This window comes from Choristoneura fumiferana, chromosome 19 (genome assembly GCF_025370935.1).
Source record: "Choristoneura fumiferana chromosome 19, NRCan_CFum_1, whole genome shotgun sequence".
NCBI classification, from domain to species: domain Eukaryota; kingdom Metazoa; phylum Arthropoda; class Insecta; order Lepidoptera; family Tortricidae; genus Choristoneura; species Choristoneura fumiferana.
The window spans coordinates 10389706-10414893 of NC_133490.1; the positions used below are offsets into that span (position 1 = coordinate 10389706).

General features: G+C 37.3%; 1 protein-coding gene across 3 annotated transcripts in view; it reads left to right on the forward strand.

Moving 5' to 3' along the window:
* The window catches only part of dop (microtubule-associated serine/threonine (MAST) protein kinase dop), a 138692-nt gene that overhangs the window by 33074 nt on the left and 80430 nt on the right, over positions 1–25188 (forward strand). For all 3 annotated transcript variants that reach the window (XM_074102891.1, XM_074102893.1, XM_074102892.1), the window contains exons 2-3: positions 14120–14202; positions 17018–17092. In XM_074102891.1, the coding sequence (XP_073958992.1) occupies positions 14120–14202; positions 17018–17092 (158 nt within the window). The remainder of the gene's footprint in view (positions 1–14119; positions 14203–17017; positions 17093–25188) is intronic.

Consider the following 25188-nt stretch of genomic DNA (forward strand, 5'->3'; position numbering starts at 1 on the left):
TTCTGCCACTGTAACATCCGATTAAGATCCGGGCCCGACATCCGACAAGTGGAAGCCAGCTCTTACGGAGTTGTGCAATTCGAAAAAAAAATCCTGTGATATACTCTACGTGCACTAAGATACCTACAATATAAAAATATATATAGTTATATAGGTACTAAGTATCTGTGTGCTAAATATCATCCGCATCCGTTTAATCGTTTTAACGTGAAAGACACACTGACGAACTTTTCCATTGTTAATTTCACATCGGTCTACTATACTACCTTTTCATACTTACCTATAACCTGACCAACAAAATGATAGAAAACTCAAAGTTAAAAAAACATGTCTAAGAACCATCGCTAGAAAACCTGTTTTCAAATAAAAAAACTCGCATTCAGATCGGTTCACCCGTTTAAGAGCTACGGTGCCGCAGACACACATAGCGTTCAAACTTATAACACCCCTCTTTTTGCGTCGGGGGTTAAAAACCACATTAGACATAAACAAGCTTCCACGGAACCCTGCCATAATTTCTCTTAATTTTCATTTAACATGCACATTAATTGCTGTTTAGGCTAATTAGTACCCACTTGTTAACCAATTAACAGTATACGGAGCACTCAGGCGCACACAATGCGCTCTAATTGGTCAAACTTTCTAAACAAATCAAAATTTTATTGAAAAACATTTTTTGTGGGGTGACTATGCGTTTTGACTTTTGAGTATTTTTTGACCTGTTTATTTTATTACAATAAATTGAACCGGCTACAGAAAACTTTGAAAATATTTTTTACCAGTGTGGATGCCTCAACATAAGCCAGCAGGAGTGATAGAAGCCTGATAGACAGTTATGTAGGTGAGGCAGTCTGAGGCAGACGACTATAGGTCCACTCCTGCCGGCTCGTGCTGAGGCAATAATTTCAAACTGGTAGAAAATTCTTTTCACAGCTATTTTTAATGTAAATAACCTTCAGTTAAAACTACCTTTCACCTTTTACAAAAGATTGCTTCTTTTGACTTTTGACTTAATGCAGAGATGTTAAGTGTTGATGAGTCATCTTGGTTATCCATAACTAGTTAACTATCTTTACACCATAATGCATTGTGACGAGCATAAAGCCCGGTTCACATTTATCTGTCGTGTTGTGTCGTGATGCTTTCTGCCTCTCTCTCTTTCTCTCTCTATGCTTGTGATGCGAGTGCGACACAACACAAGCGGTCAAAACACCCTGCATCTGATCAATGTGAATGCAACCAAATAAAATGTATAAAACCGATACCGTTCTGATGCGTCACGACACAACACGACAGATAAAAGTGTGAACCGGGCTTAAATTGCTAAGCAACTGTGTTAAAGTAATCGCACTCGTAAAATATTCGTTATTCCATAGTTCCACTGCCTAACCGTGGTCTTCCTCATCAATTCGTCTTGACCAAATGATGATTTTCAAGAGCACGAGTTACTGCTAAACTTTTTCACGATTTCCCTAGGATCTACTCATCTGATACTGACTTGGTGACAATGGGACCTAATTGGAAGCAATTACCATTTCAACAAAACATTAAATCGGTTCATAATCATACCTAAACAGAATTCTTAGCTTGAAGACGAGTAAGTCTATATTTCTTCCCTCTCAGGATAAAAACCTGATTTCATTAAAGATAATGAGTCACACAAGTATGGCGTTAAGCTAAACTGTATGCCGTATACGTCAACCCCCTTATATGACTTGATTCTAAGTTACCTCGCAGCTCAAGGCTCTTGGCAGGTGACGTCATAAGCCGTAATATCTATGTAAATACTGTAAAGGTCATATTTAATTGAGCCAGTTTATTGTGGCGTCTGAACATCCTGATTGATTCTTACACTCCGTGGAATGATTAGTGAAAGCCTTCAAAAATCTGAGGCCTTATTGTGTAACACACTTGTAATACTTAATAGTTTTCATCACTTTCTGTCACACGGTATTAAGACGAGGGTACAAAGAGATGGTGAATACGGTCGCGCACCTGTCAGCGCGTTAGACAATACGGCCTCTGCTCACCGATGGTAAAAAAAAACCGGCCAAGAGCGTGTCGGACACGCCCGAAATAGGGTTCCGTAGCCTGAAAAGTGCCTAGACATTATTTTTATCTAGCTCTTTGTGAAGTTTTTTGTTGGTGTTGAAGTGTCAGATGTTATGAGAACATTTTGTTGCCGATATACGCCGCTAGAGGAGCTGCCAATTTGGCTGCTGCAGTGATTGATAATGAACTTATAAATAAATAACCTAACCATAATAATTTCATTTTTTATACAAGCTTTTTTGCTGACTGTACTTTTTGTTGACTGTTCTTGCATTGTCACCCAAACTACATTTGCATACCAAAATTCAAGTCGATGCTATTAACCATTTTAGAGTTCCGTCCTGCGGAGACGATCCTGGCTGGACTACCAGGATGTCACTACTAGATTATTGCACTGTCACGTGATTTGCATACATATGCCAAATTTCAAATCAATCCACTGGGAGTTGGTCGAATTTAACTTGCAAGATTTGACTACAGACAGACAGACAACTAAATAAAAGCTTGTAAAAATAATAGAGGCTTCGGCTTTCCAAATGGAAGGAAAACACTGAAGGTATTCGTATATTGTGTGGTAGGTACATATATTTTTGTGGTTTGGGAAATACATGCCTTGAGTCAATATAATACTCATAAATAAGCAGATATAGAATTTTTTTGACATTCGGTTTATAAGGAAAAAATATTATGTGCAATTGTTGTTCAAAAATCTTTTTAGAAGTTGACGACTCATTATTGAATTTACCGTTCCCATCGTTATCCAGATATTAAATTTTTCTTTTATTCGATTGCCATTCGAATCGTAAAATTTTAACGGTCGGGAGAGTGCATCGGGACGGGCGTGTTTAAAGTTGAGAGGTCGTTAAAATCTACATGCATATTTGCCTTGCTTTCTAAATGCAAACAAATACCTACTAAGCGTAGTCTAGAATAGGCTTAGCTTGTTTTGTGTGCATAATAAGTTCACAAAAATAAATAAATAAATCAATATCATGGGACACTTGACACCAATTGACCTAGTCCCAAACTAAGCAAATCCACAGAATAAGTAAGTGAGTAAGTACTAGTAATAATAAGTAATAGTAATATTAAGTAATAGTAATAGTAAGTAATAGTAAGTAAGTATGATGAATTGGCAAAGCTTGAACTATAGGCACTAGGCAACGGATAAACATACTTATATAGATAAATATAAATTTAAATACATATTAAACATCCAAGACCTGAGAACAAACATTCGTATTATCCATACAAACAAATGCGAGTTACGTAAAAATGTTCCAATGACGATGCAAGTATACCAAAAAGTACGTAAGCATGAAAGCTTGTAATAAAATATTCTCTATAGGATCAGTTCCTTAAAAAAACCTTATAGAGTCACTCACGTGTATTGCCGGCTGTCTGTCATAGCCCACATGCTCCAAAACCACTGAGCCGATTAAGTTGAGATTTGGTACATGTGTATGTATGTATGTAAATCTACTACTTTTGGAGAGTAAAGAAGAATATGAACTTTGCATGCTTTTGCATGCGACATAGGTATCAGATAAAAACGTTGTGAGATATCTAAATGATTTTGAATTTAATTTTATAAAAATAAATAATAGGCGAAGTTTGACAAATTTTCCCCCTTATCGCCAGAAATATTGTGCCTAAAAATAAAAATACAAAAAATAGTCCTATACCTGTAGAATTACCGAAAACCCTGTGAAGTCTGGTGTCGCGTATTGCCTTTTCGCAACGTAACGTTTGGCAACCTGTTTCATTTCGCAAACTCTAAAACTGTAAATATTTTCTCTAAAACTTTAAACTGTACATATTTCAGGATTTATTTCAGGGCCATCGTGTAGAACCCTTTAGGTTCGGTTAGTTTTATGAAAATCCTGAAATATTTAGTTTCAGAAATATTAAACAGTTGGGAAAGGAAAAGTTGCGAAATGAAACAGGTTGCCAAACGTTATTCGCCGATACATTAGTAAACCCTATAATTTCCGTAATGTAATGTCTAAAAAAGTGTATACGGAACTCTCCCACTCACTAACTACCTACTAGACAAAGTCCTTTTGGTTTTATATACAGTCCTTGTCGAGAACTGTTTCTTCTAAAGTTGTAACTTGTTTTTGGTCTAGGTAATTATTTACATCTTTAACAAGTTTTATGTTTATGAATCTATTCTTAGCATTTTAAATAGGTACACAGTTGTGTAGTTTGCATACTAAGTCTTTATTTAAGTAAGCTGTTTACAGGTGTTTAAATAATTATAAACACTGTTTGACTACTTTAAGTAGCGATTTCTCTTAAAAGTGGTAAATCTACTCTCTTATGGAAACCTTTTGGAAAGTTATTCCAAAATAGTTTCAGAAAAACCTTTTATAAAAATACTAGTATGACAACGGTTTCTTGATTATGGAGGAATATTCCCCATCTCATTAGAACAAATTGCTAATAAGAGAAAGAGAGAGAATCCAGACTAACCCGCACTGGAATACTAAGTTACTGTAATCTTCGTATTCACTTTGTACTAGGGTTTGCAAACCGGTTAACCGGTTAACCGAAAAACCGGTTAACCGAGACTTTTCGACCTCGGTTAAAAACCGGTTTTTTATAACTTTCGCCGGTTATTAACCGAATTGTAAATAGTCCTTAAAAAGCTGTAAATTGCCTAAAATAGATACCCCAGAATATTCTTCAGATTATAAAATTACGAATATAGAGTTTAAACGTATTTATATTTGTAAAAAACATGAATACAAGCTGTAAATTGCCTAAAATAGATACCCCAGAATATTCTTCAGATTATAAAATTACGAATATAGAGTTTAAACGTATTTATATTTGTAAAAAACATGAATACATACCTACTCGTATTTCTTCGTGTAGTGGACAAGGAACTTTCGGAACCAACCGCTCACCCAGACAAGAGATGAGTGTGACGTCTCTCGATGAGAGCGGAACATAGATGTCGCTAGTGCTGCTGCATAAGTAGCGTAGTAGAAATAAGCAACCTGAGATATGTATGCATAGGAAAAATTCGTGTCTAGATTCCTGTCCAGCGGTGGTGTAGGGGTTATAGCACGCAGCACGGATTGCTGAGGACCTGGGTTAGATTCCCAGAACTGGTCTCTTTTTCTGGTTTTTCTGTGCATCCATGTCTCAGTTTGTATTTTCGATATTTTTTGTATTTCCTATGAGATTTAATAAAGTCCGCAATTATTAAAAATGGGTCCTCAAAGCCGATCTGAGTGTCGAAACTCTTGCTGTTATTGTAGTTCTGTCCACACGAAAACTTGCTGAAAAATTAAGGTTTCCCAAACTGCTGTATTGAGTGCTTTGAAACGTAAACGAGGTCTTAATTCCAGTTGATCTCATTCAGGTACGCCAAGTCACGTCAAAAAGCGAAGACAAACTTATTTACGTCCAGAGCAAACGCCAACGAACTCGAACTGCTCCAGAAATTCGCGAAGAACTCAACGCCACCATCAGCCAGTATCAGTTTCGATGGTGGTGAAACTATGGCCTAATAATGGTCGTGTTGCTGCCAAAAAAAACCTTTGTTACGTAAACAGAATATGGGTAAAAGGGGGTGGGTAATGGGCTCGAAAAAACAAAGATTGGACGCCTGAGCAGTGTTCTAAAGTTTTATTTTACGACGAATCAAAATTGCAATTTTTGGGGGGAGACGTCGTCAAATACATTCGACGACAAGAAGGCGAACGAAAGGCAAAACTATGCGTGATGCCAACAGTGAAGGACGGTGGAGGGTCAGTTATGGTCTGGGGATACTTTGCGGGTGATAAAGTTGATCTCGTGAGAGTCAATGGCATAATGGATATGAAACTATCATAACATTTTGCAACTTCACGCTTTTCCATCCGAAAAACTAATTTTAACTGATATTTTATTAGTATTGTGGTTTTATATTAGTGGGTTAGCTTTGTTTTTACTTGTAATAAAAGACTTGAGTTAAAACTTCATTCAACCGAAATCACAGCGTGAACTTAAACATTTGAAAGGTACTGTAATTTTATTTATATAGAACTTAAAAATATACTTTTGTACTTGCTAGGTGCACTGCAACATTACCTCTCGTTTCGATACTGAGACGATGACTAGTTTGGCAAGCGGGGAGAGTAAGAGCAACAACGTCGAAACCACTCACGAGCATGCGTGTAATACACATAAAATGATACCGAATGATCCATCGTAACCCACCTTCCCCTATTAGTACAGAGTATGTTTAAATACTTATTTAAATCTCAAAAATACGCCGTTAACACCAATAGCAACCAAGAATAGTAAAATTACCGTCTATTACTTCAATTTCAAATAGTTTGCAAAAAACCGGTTAAAAACCGGTTAACCGGTTTTGAATAAGTCCAGGCGGTTATTAACCGGTTTTTGGTTTTCACCGGTTTTTGCAATCCCTACTTTGTACCCCATATCATGCACCAAAACAAAAAACTTCAAGCACCTACATCTGATTATAGCCGTTAACCTGTTTTATCTAAGTTTAACTGTTTCGTGCATTTTGGCACTGCTGGACTGGACCGCGTGTAAAACTAAACTAAATTCAATTTTTTGATGCCAGATTATCTGAATGTATAAATTTTGTTAACTTCAACAGCAAGTGACTTCAATTCGCTGAGCGAGAGCACTGTATTAAAAAAATCCTTTAAACAACTAGGGTGTTTACAATTCTTTGATTATGTGGAATGTTCCCACGATGTTTTTAGTTGCGTATGTTGCCGCAATCTCCGTCGCTTACTACGGCACGCGCACGAAAACAAATATTTGGACGTGTGCCACGATAACCCACGTGTGCTATGTATATCCGATACCGGTGATACCGAAACCGGAATACAGAAGTGAGCGAAAATTAAGGCGTGACACTGTCTGTATCAGCATGTAACACGTGATTCGATGATACGATTGCATTTTTAGCGTTCAGCTTTATCGGCGAAATTAATTAAGTAATTTACGTTTTGGACGATCTAAACATTAGACATTTTACAACTTAGACTTGTTACTATCTGGCCGTGCCCCTTCATGGACGTTATGCGAATTGGATGTTTTACTATTAAGACATCTTCACACCATGGACAATTTACATAATTGGACATGTACTTTTTTAATATCTGAAGTCGTGGTTATTTTGATTCATAGACGATTCGGTAGGTACTGAGCCAAAATGATGTGGTTAAAAACCAGATTGAAAGTTATATGTGTTTTAACTCTGGGGATCAAAGAGTTGTAGTTGTAGATATGTTTTTTTTTAATTACTTTATTACGGCGATGAAGTTTACGATGGTTCGTGTTTTGATCTGTTTATGTTCCTGTTACTAGTTGTTACTAGCACGGTGGAATGGGTTCGGTGATTTGTGTTCGGAGCCGCGGTAACTGACTATTTTATTAACTTTGGGCGGAGAGTCAATACGTGAGTAAAATGGCTGAATACAGTTTTTAGAAAAAGATACTTCTATAGTAGGCGTCTGTACATTATTCCATCCATCCCAGCCTATATACGTCCCACTGCTGGGCACAGGCCTCCTCTCATAACAAGAGGGCTGTACATTATTGCAATGTTTTAAAACATGGTTTTTAATCAATAATGATTTATTGTTTATTTTCTGGTTCAGCCGCTGGTTCACGGTGGATGCAGGCCGCTTCCGACCGAAGCAGCTGGAGATCTTCAAGGCGGTCTATCTGCAATAGTTGCCGTCCAAAGCTAATATGCTGATGATGCTGGCTTATGTTGATTAAATCAGAGGAAAAAAGTTCATAAAACAATATTACTACAAACTTCCGTTTAACTAACCGTGTTCGTGTTACTATGTATGTGTGGGTCAAATGTTGGAAGTCTATTTTAAATTAACCTACTTCCAGTGGTTGCATTGATTTGAAATTTGGTATACGTAATGTGCGTTGAAGAACAATGCAAGTGCAGTCAGCAAAAAGGTTGAATATGGTTGCTTAATAGAATAGAAGGGTCACCAGTGAAAGTATATTAATTAGACACGTTTTCTTTAAACAATACGTTCATGATCTTAAGCGACATACATTTTCAGTTAAATTAAAGCTTGTAAAACAGTTGACTTGGTGTGAAGCACGCTTTTCCTTTTATACATCATCATGGAATATATTCCCATGTAAGCAAACGTCTTCATCAAGTAATTATGTAAGCGGTTAACTGACTAAATAGTTATTCACCCACGCGAGGCTCAGAATAATTGACATAGTGACTGATAATTGACCGTTAATTGGAGTAGAAAGCTATTGTAACCTTTGTCTTCGGAATTAACTTTCTTATATATGAATTCATAATTTGATATCATATTTGTCTTCCATCCCGCATAAATTGGACGTGAAAGTAAATTTCTCTGTCGCGCTTTAGCATAGGCATATCTAGGTTTTTCTTATTTAGAGACTGATCTGTGGGATGCCAGCCATGGCCGATAGGATGAAACAGAATCGACATTCAAATCATGGGGTGGGTGTTGGGGCTGGTTGAATAATTTCCCCAAAATCGTTATCTCCTAGTAGTAATATTTCCATTCGCACTTTTTCCCCAAATGTTTTTTTTCCCAATATGCTTTTTTACTGAAGCTTATTTTCACAATCGCGTTTTTTTACAAATTTATTCAGCACAGAAACATAGGTAGATTTTGGTTATATTAAGTTTGCATTGGCCCGAAGGGCCAAAACCACACGAAAGTAGGAGCTCCGCGCGGAGCTCCATCGACACTGTTTCTGTGTCGATTAAATTTGGGAAAAAAAACGCGATTGTGAAAATAAGCTTTAGTAAAAAAGCATATTGGGAAAAAGTCATTTGGGAAAAAACGCGAATGGAAATTTTGCTACTAGGATATAACGATTTGGGAAAATGATCTAACCAGTCGGTGGTTGGATTATTTCGGGGTACCCATATATATATATTAGCGGCTTTGCGCCTTATACTGGGGCCCTAGAGAAAAAGGGGTTAATTCTGAAGAAGTTGAACAGCTGATTCCGACTTATAAACCCTTTACACATAAAATAGAAAATAGCTGTGTAATTTCTGCAGACTTAACCCCTTTTTCACTAGGGTCCCAGAATATATTCAGTTGCGTAAGTTATGCGGTGCGGTATGATTCAGGGTCGAACTCAAAGCAAGTGATAACTTGAAGCAATCGGTCATATAAAGACTTATTAGGAGCAGTGTTTCAGAATACGGTCCCACTTCCGGCCGAATGCTAAATGCTAATAATTAACGAATCTTTGACAATTCTCTGCCTCAATGTATGTTTGTGAACCAAGGGCAAATAGCTATAAATCAATACTCGCCAAGCTTGTTTGACATATCTCGTTGTTTCAGTACGCATCAAGCTGTGTCGACATTCAAACTTGTTTTCTCTTTTACAACTTAGACATAACGTCAACTTGACTAAGTCCAGTAAGACCGGTCATATATGGTGACATGGTCTTGATTATGTATGGACTTGAATGTAATGTGAATTATTCTATCGCCTTGCTTCTTGAATTGCAATTTGTGGTAATTTAAAGATTAGTATTTCTTGAAAGGAATTTGAAAGAAGAAAGAGAGTTTTACTGGGAAGACAGCTGTTAGGGTTGTTTGGAGTATTTTAGGCCTGCTTTCGTTAGTATAGGTCATAGGTAATGAGAAATAAGAAACGTTTTGTTAAAATAGTGAACAAACTGAAAATAAGGCTAAGATGTTTCAAATGTTTTTTCTGAATTATGCTGAAAGGACTGGCCTGACATAGCGTCAGAACGGGACATGTGGAGGTCGAGAGGGGAGGCCTTTGCCCAGCTGTGGGACACTATTTAAGCTACTTAAAAAATGCTGGAATTAGAACAAGAAAAGTTTCGACCGGGAACTCATTTCCACGTCATTCCATATCAATTTAGGTTAGCTTGAGGAGATCCCTTTTAGGGATAAGTTCGTCTTTGTACTCTTTTGTTTTGTTGTTTTCGTTTTGTATTATTTTTGTGTTTTATGTACAATAAAGTATTTACATACATACAATCAAGGGTTCAGTTTTGCCTTTTGAGGTACGGAACCTTAAAAATCATAAAATAATAGCTTATTTTAGCCAAGAAGCGGCAAAGAATATCACCAAGGAATACTTAAACTGCCATCAATGTTTTCTGGGTCTTATTATAGCCAGATATTAGCATTTAACGATCAGAATTTCTAATAAAATGACGACTAGACGGATTACTCGCAGCAGTTCCTTTAGTTCCTTTATTTTGATACCAATAATTCTCATTTTTTGTATTGCTATAGGAACTACTGCGAATTATCCGACAAGACATAATTCTGTGTAAATCAATCTCAAATAATCTCAAGTTAATTCCAAAGTAGGTTGTAAGTTAAGTTGCAACAGATAACAAAGTGACATTGTCTAGAAAAATTGCAGTTTTGCCAAATATTTGTGTACGACCAGTCCGCAATCACCGAATCGTCGCATCCCGCGTTACGCGTGTGGAATATTTTGATATAAATATTACTCTAAAACCATCTAAAACGTTTATTTATAAACATTTGCATGCTAGGCGCGGCAGAGGTGTGTCATATACGTAGTATCGACTTGGCTATAGTTAATATAAACTGTATTAATACTTGTATTAGGGTTAAATTTTAAATGACTGAAGTGAAAATAAGCCAATTTATAATCAACTCGCATGTAAACAATATTTTAACCACTTATGTTGAGTAGCGTGGTGAACATGTAGGTCATCCGGTGGGAACTGAGTTGTCACGACACCACGCCACTTAAGCAGAGGCCTTTTTTGTTTTTTAAAATGAGATGGAATATTTTCATCCTTACTAATGTTATAATGTAAAAGTGAGTTTGTTTGCGTTTCGCTTTCACGATTAAACTACCGAACCGGTTGCCATAAAATTTTGCACACATCATATTAGAAGATCAGAAAGGATAGGCACCTGATGATACCTTTCATTAAAAAAAAATGGTTTTCCCGAAGGCGAGCGATAAACGAATTCGTCGCAGACGGAATCGAGGGCAACTGCTAGTTTTAATAAAACACAATCAAACTTTTCAGAAGCATAAAATACTAAAAATACTGTAAATAAAATACCATACTTAAAATGACAAGGTTTATAAATAAAATTGTGAAAAGTATACGTTAACAACGGTACAAAAAAACAGTTTCAAAGTTCCACCGACTCCAGTCTCAAAGTTTTCCGTCAGAATGACCTTTCCTACAAAATACAGATGGATGGGAACCCTGCTTGAAAGGGGGTGCCCAATGAATCAGATTCGACTCTTTTGTGGACGGCTTAAGGGCTATAATACAGTGCAGTTTCTTTTCTAATCATATTTATTCATCAGGGTTTAGTTTACGCTACGAAGTAAGAATAGTAAACAATCGGTTTAAAATGTATTAGAGCATAATAATGTGTTTGAAAACAAGTTTTGTTGTTTAAAATAGAATAATAGTCACGTTTATAAATACATAATTCAACAATATACGCCGTACAACCGTACGCCGTCGTAGGATTCTATGATAAATTCAAGAATCCTTAAAATAGAAAAATTAATATAATGTTATTGTCACTGTTGATATGTTATGTTATTTTACAAGTTTTATATCTATTTATTTAACTACGAGTTTTTTTTTCTCACTCCCATAGGTCGGTGACTAGTCAAAAATCGAAGAAAATAGAAGTCGAAATTAGGGTCACTTAAATTTTAACGGTAAAATGAAATAAAAAAAATAGGTGTGTGTTTTGATCTGAATACATTTAATTGAATGTAAAGTATATGTAAGTATTGTGTTATGTTATGTTGTTTTAGTTAAACCATTTCTTAGATAAGGAATGTTATAAGTTATAATATAAACAATTCTTCTTTTATTATTATTTTTAACCCCCGACGCAGAAAGAGCGGTGTTATATGTTTGACCGCTATGTGTGTCTGTCTGTCTGTCTTATCTCTATTTGAATGCTGTTTTTTTATTATTTGAAATCAGGTGTTCTAGCGATGGTTCTTAGACATGTTTCATTGAGTTATTGAACTTTGAAGTGCCAAAGTCGGGGGTTTTCCAACTTTTTGTTGGTTAGGTAAGGTTATGTACAGTCACCAGCACCGATATCTGACACAACAAGTGTGCATAAATATCTGATACGACTCTATTTCTAGGGCCGAAAGGACTTGTCAGATATTTTTGCACGCTCAACTGTGGCAGATATTAATGCTGGTGACTGTACAATGATTCCTATATTCTTGTCATTTGAACTGTGATGAGTCGAACGAAAACATACGAGTATTATGTCATTGTTCACATGCTTTTTCCTTGTTGCGTGTCTTGCGCATATAGTGCTGCGTTTGTAACATGACAAGCTTATGCTCTCGGCTTCGCCTCGTGGAATAATAAGAAATAGACTAGTTGCCTATCCCATGGGAATTTCAAAAAATCCCTAAGTATAGCACGCTAGGTATAAAGTCTCTAGCTTGGTTTAGGTTGTGCGTTGTATGTTAGTCGATCAGGGTCACACTCCTTGTTCCTTACAGATAACCATGGCTAGATAACTCATAATCTGGGAAGAATTTTTTTCTTCCAGTATAACTAGTTATCTCCAAGGATTTTATGTTCCCCACAGATAACTGTTTTTTTTAACGGTTATCTGCAAAGAAAATCCATTCTTTCCAGATAACTAGCTATCTCCGGGGATTTTTTCCCCCGGAAACTTTATTTTTTTCGGGTTTCAAAGTGGGATTTGTGATTTAAATGCTTCTTTTATTTTTAATTTATAAAAATAAATAGCGTTTGCCCGCGACTTCGTCTGCGTGAAATTAGTAATTTGGGTAGCTTATTTTTTCTCCACCCCTCTTTTCACTCCCTAAAGGATGACTAAGTTATCTGTGGGAAAAATCCCCGGAGATAGCTAGTTATCTGGAAAGAATGGATTATCTTTGCAGATAACCGTTAAAAAAAACAGTTATCTGTGGGGGAAAAAATCCCCGGAGATAGCTAGTTACCTGGAAGGAATGGATTTTCCTTGCAGATAACCGTTAAAAAAAATAGTTATCTGTTAGGAAAATAAAATCTTTGGAGATAACTACTTATACTGGAAGAAAAAAAATCTTCACAGATTACCAGGTATCTAGCCATGGTTATCTGTAAGGAACAAGGGGGTCACACTAATGTTTACAGGCTAAGGAAGAATTGGGTATTTTTCTGAAAAAAAAATCTATTATTGTTTTCTTTTTTCAATCAAACAAAAAGTTACAAAGATGAAGCGCGTCAAAGTTCGGGAGTGGGGGCCGTGACGTTACGCTGTGATTTAAAGTGTCGCACGGCGTGACGTCACTCGAAACTTTAACTGGCTATACATATTTTCATCATCATCCCATCATCCCAGCCTATTTACGTCCCACTGCTGAACACAGGCCTCCTCTCAGAATGAGGGCTTGGGCCGTAGTTCCCACGCGGGCCCAGTTCGGATTGGGACCTTCACACACACCATTGAATTGATTCGCAGGTTTGTGCAGGTTTCCTCACGGTGTTTTCCTTCACCGTAAAGCTCGTGGTAAATTTCAAATGTAATTCCGCACGTGAATTATATTTTATTGTATTTTCATATTTTTTTGTTTAATTGACAAAAGGAAAATAAGTTTCCTACATTTTCTGATAATGTAATTAATAAATAACTGACGAAATTATGAGGTAAATTGGATTTGTTTAAAGATACTTATACTGCTCAAAAGAAAATAAGGGCCACGTGAATTTCACTGGTGAAACGGAAATACTAATAAATATAATTCTTTGTAACATTCCTTGCCCACAAAAGGTTTTAATTAGTACCTACCTACAACATACATAGCATAATACAAATTTATAAGTACTTTTCATTCAATTAAATGTATTTAATTAAAAACGCAAACATATTTTTGATTTCATTTTACCGGTAAAATTCAAGTGGCACTTATATTCTTTTGAGTAGCACATGTTCGAATTTATATGTTGTTGTGGTTTTTATACTAGGATTTATTTTACATTTAATTTAATTACATGTGGAATAATTAATTTCTTTTTTGAACAGATGCGGGTAAAGCGCGCACCAATCTGGTGCGTATGCGCCGCTCCGCGCTCGGCAAATCGGCACCGACTCTATCCGTCCACGTGGTAAGTGGGTATACGATCTTGGCGGTGTACTGCCGTTTCGGCAAAATATTTTTCGCCAAATTTCACTTCCCAAAAAACTGATCGCAGTAGTTTAATTTCCCAAACGAATCTTTAGCATATTAACATTTTGTATTTTATTCATTTGGTCAAATTATCATTTGGCATAATTTTACATTGTCAAGTTTTATTATGACAAACGTTTATTAAGCAAACATTTTCTTTTGGCTAATATTATATTCCAAAAAAATGTTTGTTCAAAATGACACTTCGCACACGAACCAACCACAGAAACAAACTGCTACCAGAAAAGTAGGTTAGGTTAGGTTAGAACTGCGTCCCCCACAGAAACGAACTGCTATCAGAAAAGAAGGTTAGGTTAGGTTAGAACTGAGTCCCCCACAGAAACGAACTGCTATCAGAAAAGAAGGTTAGGTTAGAACTGCGTCCCCCACAGAAACGAACTGCTACCAGAAAAGTAGGTTAGGTTAGGTTAGAACTGCGTCCCCCACAGAAACGAACTGCTATCAGAAAAGAAGGTTAGGTTAGGTTAGAACTGCGTCCCCCACAGAAACGAACTGCTATCAGAAAAGAAGGTTAGGTTAGAACTGAGTCCCCCACAGAAACGAACTGCTACCAAAAAAGTAGGTTATTATGCCATGCAATATTTTGGGAAGAGTGCCTTATGCCAAACGATACATTTGACTAAATAATACTTGGTAATGTGAAACATGACTAAGTAATTATTTTTGAAACAATAATTTGCCAAAAATAATTACTAATTGTAAAATTGCGATAAGTTGTTTTGGCAAATGATTTTTTACTAAATGATAATTTGAGTAAAATATTTTGGGATGTGATACTTTAGGAAAAGTTTTTTGCCCATACATTAGTAATCCGATTTTAGCATACAACAGGCGTTTTCAACTAATTTCAACCTTTTTTTAACGGCACACATCGTTCATCAAAGTTTCATGGCACACGAATAAAAAATAGCCAAGTGCGAGTCGGACTGGCGCGTAAAGGGTTCCACCCGCCCCGCCATTCTTTCCGCTTCGTTACCATAACAACCTGACATCGCGCCAACAACAACAGCATACACTTCGCGGAAATCGCGACTCACCTGAAAGTATACGCAGCACACCGGTTGAAAACGTCTGGCATACCTACAACGTGTGCTCTACTCTGCTCGTCATGTATGTCTTTATTTGTTCTATGTTTGTTCCTATGTTTGTTTTTTATGGCGTTAAATAAATGTATTTTCTTTCTTTCTTTCTTTCTTTCTTACTCTCTGGACAGTGACCGAAATCGCGAATACTTAGTGTTCCTTCTCCGAAATTGTTTTAATATTCTAAATTATTTGATAGATGAATATAATCTAATATACTTTAATCAACACGTTCTACTTATCTTTGTCCATAGGGTAGAGACACGATTAGAACCATGTCGTCATCACCACGATCATCATCTCAGCCGTAGAACGTCCACTGTTGGACATAGGCCTCCCCCATAGACCTCCAGTTGCTTCGGTCTGAAGCGGCTTGTATTCACCGTGAACCCGCGGCTTTAACCAGGTCATCCGTCCATCTCGTTGGTGGACGCCCTACGCTGCGCTTGCCGACCCATGGTTTCCATTCGATAACTTTTCGGCCCCAACGGCCGCGTAGCAAAGTTTTCATTCGCATTTTCCCCACTCGAATTTATTTTCGTTCGCGTTTTCCCAACATTCTTAATTTACACCAGACGTATTTAATGCATACATGATTTTTTCATTCGCATATTTTCCCACTATATTTATTTATCAATAGTTTATTTTCTTGACGGGATTTTTAACCATTCGCATGTTTTACCACTTTTTTTCTCAATGGGCAACCCATTACGCTTTATGTCGACGGAGCCCCGCTTCGCGGGGCTCCTATGTCTGACACTTTGCCCTTCAGGCATCTGAAGATACCTAACAACCTAACTAACCTCTCCGTCTGTGTGGTAAAATATGGTCGATATTTATAAATACATAATTGTGTAATAAATAACCTACTCGTATTGTATACTTCTGATTTTCCTGGGCACATGATTTAAAACATCCTACTAATTCTAATACTATAAATGTGAAAGCTTGTGAAGACGTTTGGATGTTTAGATGTTTGTTATTGAATTACGTTTAAACCGCTGAACAGATTTAGATTAATTTACGTATACAGATAGTTTGAGTCCCCGGGAAGGATAGTTAAACAAAAACTACGCGGGCGGAGTCGCGGGCAACGACTAGTATTTTGAATATTTCGTGTAGCAGTGATGTAATTGCTAAAAGATTTTTTCACTTCTCATGCTCGTAAAGTTCGTGTTTATGCTGTATCTAGGCGACATAAAATGACTTTTTATGCTCTAGTGCATAAAATAAAATCTTCGTCTAATACCAATACCAACTCAAGACCAAGGTAATCAGGTGTCAACAGCCACAAACAAAAAGTTTCTATATATTTTTTAAATATTTTTTAATTTATATCAAACTAAAAATCAATCAAATCAATCATAATAAATCAGTAAAATTAAAATAATGGTATTATTATAATAATGCATAAAAAATAAAAGGTACATAGAAAATGAATCATTGTTGCCACTGTTGCTATTTAATTTCCTCGCCATCGAAGTGAAAAGCAGAGTGTAAAACTCGAGCATTAAACCCATTTGCCCCTCGACGTGTCTATCCACCCTCGCCGTACCGGCTCGGGTGGCTATATGAACGCCTCGAGTAAAGTGACTCGTTTAATGCTCTTGTTGTACAATCTACTATTTTAAATGGTTTGGTTGTTCACAGAAAGAGGCATGCGCGACTTCGCGACGGCCGTCGCGTCTGCCGCCGCCGCCGCCGCACCACAGGCTTTCACTTGTTGTGAGTCCAATTATTTTTACATCTTTCTAGACTGCTAACTAGGACGCCGATGTTCTATACAGCGTGTAAAAACCCTTTTACTTTGAACGGTAATTCACTGCCGTATAAAGACATCAATAGGAGCTTTTATCGCGCACCACGCTTAGAAAGCGTGTGTGTTTACTTCCAGAAAATGAATGAAGTTCAATTTGATTATGGTTTTGATTTTAGGTTAACATGATTTCTAAACTTTCCAATCCAATAAAGTCTTAAAATAGTCCCAAAAAAATCCAGGCTCTTTAAATGGGGTTGTATTTGATGCTCGTCCATTTCCATACAATGCCTGCAAGAACTAGCCATTTACTAATGAACCGTAAAGAGCAAATAGTAAAAAAAAAACTTATAAATAATTACAAACATTTAAAGAAACCAGTGAATAAGTACAGGGTTTTTGTAACACACTGTATCCCTTATCGGACGGAACATCTGAACTTGTTTTCGAAGTTTTAAAACGCCCTTCGTGACACGTGAACTGGGACGCGTCCGTGGAAATTGGAGCGGATGGTCGCCCTACCCATAAATGGTGAATTTTCGTACTTTTGTTATATACGACTATGCGATTCTTCGGTTTTTGTTATGAACGGATTTGGATACAGTTTTTTTTAACCCCCGACGCAAAAAGAGAGGTGTTATAAGTTTGAGCGCTATGTGTGTCTGTCTGTCTGTCCGTCTGTGTGTCTGTCTGTCTGTCCGTCTGTGTGTCTGTCTGTGGCACCGGGTTAAACGGGTGGACCGATTTGAATGCGGTTTTTTTTAAAGCAGGTTTTCTAGCGATGGTTCTTAGATATGTTTCATCAAAATCGTTCAGCCATTTTACCCAAACTGAAGTTTGGTAGATTTGTTGAAGGGTGAAATGTAATCATATGTTTAATTGTCAACATTGGTACATACAAACTTTGGGTACGGTTAGCATCAAAAGTAGCCGGTCACTTTTTTACTCTGTCACATTAACACATTATTTTGTCAATCTTGTATGGCGCTACGTACGTGGCTGTAAAATGGCAAAGTACAAAAGTAACCAGCTACTTTTGATGCTGACTGTACAACTATATTGTCTGTAGAACTGCTACTAGTTTTCTAGAAGTTTCTTGATTCTTGTTACTTGTATTCTTCTTGGCAAAGCAAAGATGGTCTTGGAAAGCGCTGGTAGTTTAAAAAAGAGACATGTAAAAGAAAAAGAGCCCTTTGCGACTTACAGAATAAACGTTATTATTTTGATTTTGATCTGCTCGAATTTTTTCAATTAAGTACACCTAACGAATAAGAAACTAACAAATTTTTGACGGTAGTTTATTTGCTTGTTCTTGGTTCTTTTTACTACTTATTTAATGTTGGGAAAACTTAACTGGGCCACAGATGCTGACCTGAGCCTATTAACAGGTGTCTGTAGATATCATAATATAGTTTATAGAAAAGAACACACATTTAGTAACACCATAAGAGAGGTTACGCACTACATACAACGTTTCGAATCTGTGAAAATACGGACCGGAGTAGTCTCAGAACTACCTATTTGTATGGTGAAATCGGATGACGGGAATCAGATTTAGTGCATAATTACCATACGAGTACAAAGTTTTAAGACTGCTCAGGACCGTATTGTTCCGGATTCGGATCGGATAGGACGAAGTGAAACTGCTCTAAAGCTAGAAACACACTGACGCCGAAGGCCGATTGTAATATTCGAGCTAACGTGAAAAAGGGCACACAGAATACCGCGCCACGCTTATTTCCCGCGCGGAATTCTGTGTGCCCTCTCTTATGTTAGCTTGAATATTGTAATATCCGCGCCGCACCGCCCCGCCTTCTGTGTGATTCATTCATATAATAGCCCTCCAACGTCTGTAACAGAATACTAGAGGCCTTAAAGATGATGATGATGATCCGGCCGATTTCGGCCATGGCGACCACCTCGACTCCTAGTTAGTTATTTGGCGCTCATGCGCTCTAAGATGGCTTACATAGCCTATCTTAGCTGTGGACGTACGTCCGCATTGTCGGCACGGAAGCACACCGTCCACGTAGTTATAATAAATGGCAGCAGGTGGTCGAGACTTACGCTTGTCGCGTTTAGTATCGAGGTCGGCTTTACGCTGCTCCTCAAACTCGCGAACTTGCCTCTGCACTGTCCTGCGCCACTCAAGCCGCTGTGCTGCCAAATCCTCCCATCGCGATGGCTCGATGCGACAACTTTTCATATGTCGCATCTGCACCTCTTTGAACCGAAGGAGCTGACCGCCGTGACTTCGTTTACCCTCGTCCAGTTCCGAATAGAAGATGCGCTTAGCCTAGACCTAGACTAGCTTAGATACTGTACATTGAAAGCGTATTAAACTAAACATTGTCACTGTCAAGGTTTCTTCCCCACCCCGGCCTTGTCCGGTAGCGGATCTTATCCTTACCTTAATCCTATGTATGGCTTCATTAATCTTTTACGATAGCATATACTATTATAGCTTTTCAGTTAGGAAACACTTCCGCTTCTTGAAGGTTACGTGGAGTACCGAGGGCTAAAATTCGCTCAATTGGCGAGGGTATGGGCCCACAGCACAGACGATACGTAAAATGAGTAAAATCGTATGATCAAACTGCACTGTTCTATGGGTCCGATTGATCGTAAATTCTTATGCCACTACACGCTAGGCAAGATTTATCGTAGAGATTTTCATTTTTTTTCTTTTAATTAATTTCTCATAGGTATTACATGTATGTTTACACTTACTTACTGTCCATATCCACTCGCCAAACTGATATTACAGTTCCGATGGCGACCGAGGACGCAATAGCGGTTGTTGGTTCAACTCATTCATTCCGATTTATCTATTCAAATTTTGATAGCGTACCGTTCGACGGTACGGTTTTAAAAACTCCTATAAAACTCTCACACTCACAAGTCTCTCACAAGCTTTCTCACATACCACGATACGATAAACGGTACCGTTTGAACGGTGTAGTTTGATCGTTAGGATTTTTCATAGCATCTTTGGGCCTCATAAGACGGTTATCGGTGTTACACGCTGCTGTCACCTACTACTGCGGTGTGCAGAGCTTCGATCAACAATACGTACGTGCAGAGCGACTAAATTGGCCGCCACATTGTACCGTCAAGCTCCAACTCCAACTCACTCACAGAGGAATGGAGCTAGGCTCGGAATCTCCCTGCGTGTCCGAATCAGGAGGAGGAGATCCGCAGGAGAAGTAATTTATTAAGATAGCTCGGGAAGTTGCCAGATTTAAGTGGCAGTGAGTATATAGATCACTGTGCTCGTAGAACCGACACGGCTGAGGGGGCAGTAAGATTCTCGAGTAGCGACCGCGAACCGGAAGACGTCACGCGGTAAGGCAATAATTACCTACTGACAATCTGGTGAAGGGAACTTTTTGGGCGAGGCCTTGTCCAGCAGTGGACTTTCAGACAAGAAGTGGAAATTTTCAAATTGATTCTCGTATGAGCTTTTTTTGAAAAGTAGTGCCGAATTGTCGCCTTTGTAAATTTCGGTATTTTCGGCGCGCTAATAACACCTCTCTCTTTTAATATAAATAATACTTACTATTATACTAATGAACTATATTTTTATTGACTTATTTTTGATGTACAAAAACCTTGCAAAACCTGAAATTAGCAGTAAATTGGCTTACTATATCATCATCATTGGCCTTTTAGTCTATTACAGACTATAAACAGTGTCAAGAATGAAACTAAAACGTTTTTCATGGCTGATACATAATGCATTTGACCTAAAAGGCTGTGGCTTTGTTGGTTTATCTGTTATTCGAGAAGACCTTCGGTGTAATTCTAGTAAATTAATCCATTTTGTGATGGTGGTATTTATTATTTAAAATTGTCTTAATTGGTATAATTTTATCTTATGATCATATTTCATAATTATCAAATTTATCCGACATTTATCATAATTATCAAATAACTATCAATAAACATAATTAGCTTGATAATTTCCGTCTCAGGCTGTAACAAATGAATTTAACACAACTTGTAACTTATAAAGATGTTTCGCACTAATCCCATTATGTTTCGAGTGTAACAAGTGCACGCTTATTAATCCGTAGATTCGCTCAACGTCTGAAAGGATCGCTTTGTCCTTCACACGATGACCGTATTATGTCTTATTATGTTGGTTTGTCGCCGCGCCTAACGAGTTACATAATGTAACTCGCACCCCGGGTTTATTTACATTATGAACATTAGAATCTATTCAGGTTTAGATGCGGTACGATGGTTACAAAGCGGGTGATGGCGTTTTTGATTCGAACAAAAGTACTATTTTCTTCTTGTTCAAAAATAACCATTTCATTTAATTTATGTTTTCTTTAGGCCCAAAGCCTCTCGATTTGAGAGAGAGCCATTTTGAGTATAAACACATTTAAATTGTGTTTATCGTTACTTATTCATTATTCATCAAAACAATACTGTACTCTTACTAGCTCATGCCTAGCCTAGGACTTTGAACACGTGGAGAAACAAAAGCTTCATGATCTTCAAGGAATATGTCTGCCAAACTTCAAGTCACTAGCTACAGTACTAGAGCTCTATTGTCGTCTGTTAGTCACTCGGGTTATTGTTTTTAGCTACAAAATGACCAGTTTTAGCATCCGGCAAATAAAATTACATAAATCGATGTATCCAATCAATTTTAGTGTCAAGCTGTTTGTACAATAAAACAAGGTGAAGGATGCAATAATAAATGTCTTCGGAATTTTGAGCGTGAAGTCGTGTCCAACGTGCTAATTGGTGTAAATAATTTACAATTCGTAAATTGTTTTGAGATAGTGCAATTGTACGTCCATCTTCGTAAGGTTTACGACAAATTTTCATTCCGAGAATTTGCCAGAATTTGGAACTTAATGCGTAAACGTATGTACTGAATTGTGTACGCTGGGTCTTACAAGGTTATAAGTAGGTATGCATACTTCTACATTAATCAATCATCAGGTGAAAGAAAAATCCTAGCGCGTCCGAATTTTAGTGCACCTATATTGTATAATATTTTTAAACGAGAAATTCTTGTATATATTTATTTCTGTGATTTAGGGAGCGGCTCTAACGATTTCGATGGTTTCGGGGGTGAACAAACTATCTAGCTTGATCATATCTCTGGGAAAACTCTTCTAGTTTTAGCAAAAAAAAAAGAACTGATCTAAGCTCGGTCGCCCATAGTTTTTAAAGGAATCATTCTTGCATCGTTCTTTATGTTGTTGACATAATATTTTATTACTCCCTTTCCTATTTTCTGTAATTATCTTTGCGAGTTAATTTGCATTCATCCTTATCTGTAATATTGAACACATCTATAGATTAGATTAAAAGTAAGCAATTAATACGGATTAGTATATTATCTTACGTTTTTCTATTGCTTTTTATTTATTTATTTGTATTAAATGATATTGTAACGGATAACTCACGTCTTAAACCGAGTTTAGCTCGACATGTTTCGGGCTATTTCGTAGCCCTTCTTCTCAGGAGCACGCGAACGCGACTCGGCGGCTGCCACAACACGCACACTCCGCGCCACGTATTTATTTATAGATTATGTTCTGTTTATACGTAAATTAACCCGTGGGATTTTGAAAAATACGTCTATTTCTTCAAGTTCAATAGTAAATTTCCGGGTTCTAAGTCTAATGATTTGGGTATGGCAATGGCATGGCGTTAGTAAATCGAGTCAGGTAGCCCGTTAAATTGAAATACTGATTTTCTGAAATATACATTTCTTTTAATAAGGATATTTAAGTACCTATATTATTAAAGTACCTATATTTAATTAAGCTACAATGAAACATTAGATACATTGATTCCTATGCGACCTTGTCTAGCCTGGTTTAATCAAATCAAATCACTGTTCATACAATCAATGTCTGTTATCATTAACTAATAATCGTTAGTAATCATTATCCATTGTTTTATTATTCTCTATTATTTTTTACAGACGGACCCCCTATAGAATTATAGTAAACTGAACCTGTCATCGGTTGAGTGAGAATATTATACAACCTCGATAACATACAAATTCGAAGTTGGTATTGTGTCGTCCCTATCACACTCATGTTAAATACTATTAGCGTGACCGTGGCAGCACGATACGAAGTTCGAAAATCAAACAAAAATGGTGCATTTGCACGCATAGGTATACAACTGCAAGTCTGCAACCAAACTTCGCCAAGCGAGTTATAATCAGCAAAGTTCTTTTTACGTTTGATTTGGCCTGAGATTTTAACTTCCTATATAACAACCAATTGTTGAACTAGATCACAACGTTCTTTATATCTTGTCAGCGAAAGCTTGTACTTGTTCGTTTGTTGTGCAATTACAATGATAAAGGTTAGTTATAGTGAGCGACACGGTTCTTAGCGCTGGCCTTGGATAAAAGTCCATTTCTGGGTCCATTTGGCGTACCGCTCCCATGTTATGATTCAACAATTTGTTTTCGTGAATATTGGGGTACACTAGCCGTTGCCTGCGACTTTGCCCGCGTAGAATTATTTTATCGCTATCCCGTGGGAACTACGCAATTTTCCAGTCCCCGGGACTCGCCGTGTACCGAATTTCATCTAAATCGCTTCAGTGGTTTAGACGTAATGAGGTAACAAACAAAAAAACAGACTCGCAAACTTTCGCATTTATAATAACGGTGGAATGAGAAAGATACTCTGTCTGTTATCTCTCTTCACGCTTAAACCGCTGATTTAGATAACTTTTTATATGAGTATAGTTTCGAGAACATGGGAAGGGCATATAGGATAGTTTTATCCTTGAAAATCTCATACCGTAAAACGGGGTGAGAAGGGATTGCGGGGGGAGTAGGGAGGGATAGAACTAATATTTTGTGTTTTCACTTGCTACTTAAAATTTCTGGCTCAACTTGCTCTAAAAGTAGGTTTATATTGTTAGACATATTATATCTCCTTTTTTCCGGTAAATAATTTGTTATCGTCATTTTCTAATTGTTCCTATCCCTACCGACCCCACTACGGGGTGAGCTGGATTTCAGTGTTTATTATTTAAACTATGAAACTAACCGACAGATAACATAAAACTAAAATTCATACCACGCACCGGAACATTTTTTATCTATAAAAATCAACTTGCCACATATGAAAATATTTTGTAACGAGTTTTGAACTTGTTTGTTTGTTTGTTTATAAAAATACTCTTTATTGTACAAAAAGGAAAAACAAAAAGGTTACAAAACTTCAATTTTGATTCTACCTACTCACCCCGTTTTACGGTAGTTCTCGCGGGAAAAGCGATGAACGAATTCAGGGCAGACAAAGTCACGGGCAAAAGCTAGTAATAAATAAAAACTGTTGGCAATATAAATATTCTTATAAGTTTATCTACATAAAAGCTCTAAATAATATTAACAAAGCATCATTACAATCAATATGCTCCACATCAAATTACAACAAACACTAAAACCAGTCGCCAAGATATCTCCGCATTATTGTCTCGAATTTCAGCGCTATTTCGTGAATAGTACAAAAACACCGTGTCTAAGTTGTTCTTATTGCAACAATAATATAGAAACTAGGCACAATGAACGTCGAGTCACGACGGGGGATGACTCAGGCGGATCCGCTATGAAGCTTAGAACAGCGTAGATACTGCACTGATTAACCGCCAAAAAATCATCTACGGACATAGACGAAGATTGTAGCAACGAACTATTTGAATCGTGAATCCCCCATGAACCTAATTCCCCGGTCAAGCAATGTGATATCACTATAAATTACTTATTCTGTGTTATAACTTGTGAAAAGGGGTCCACAGTAGGTCACGATTAGGACATTAGAACAGCTTTAGCAAGACATGCAACAAACGTGACTTACACAGCACATAACTGCGCACACTTGCACAATCTAAAATATCAAGAAACCAAAAGAATACGAGTATTTAGGTGTAGGCTGTTGTTCCCTGGATAGATTGTTAACGCGTGTATAGGTAGAGTCATTCACGATGACGCGTGCCGTGATTCTTATTACAATGTTATTAATGTCTAATTTTGACAAAATAACGCGTCTTCGTGGATGGCGAAGAACTC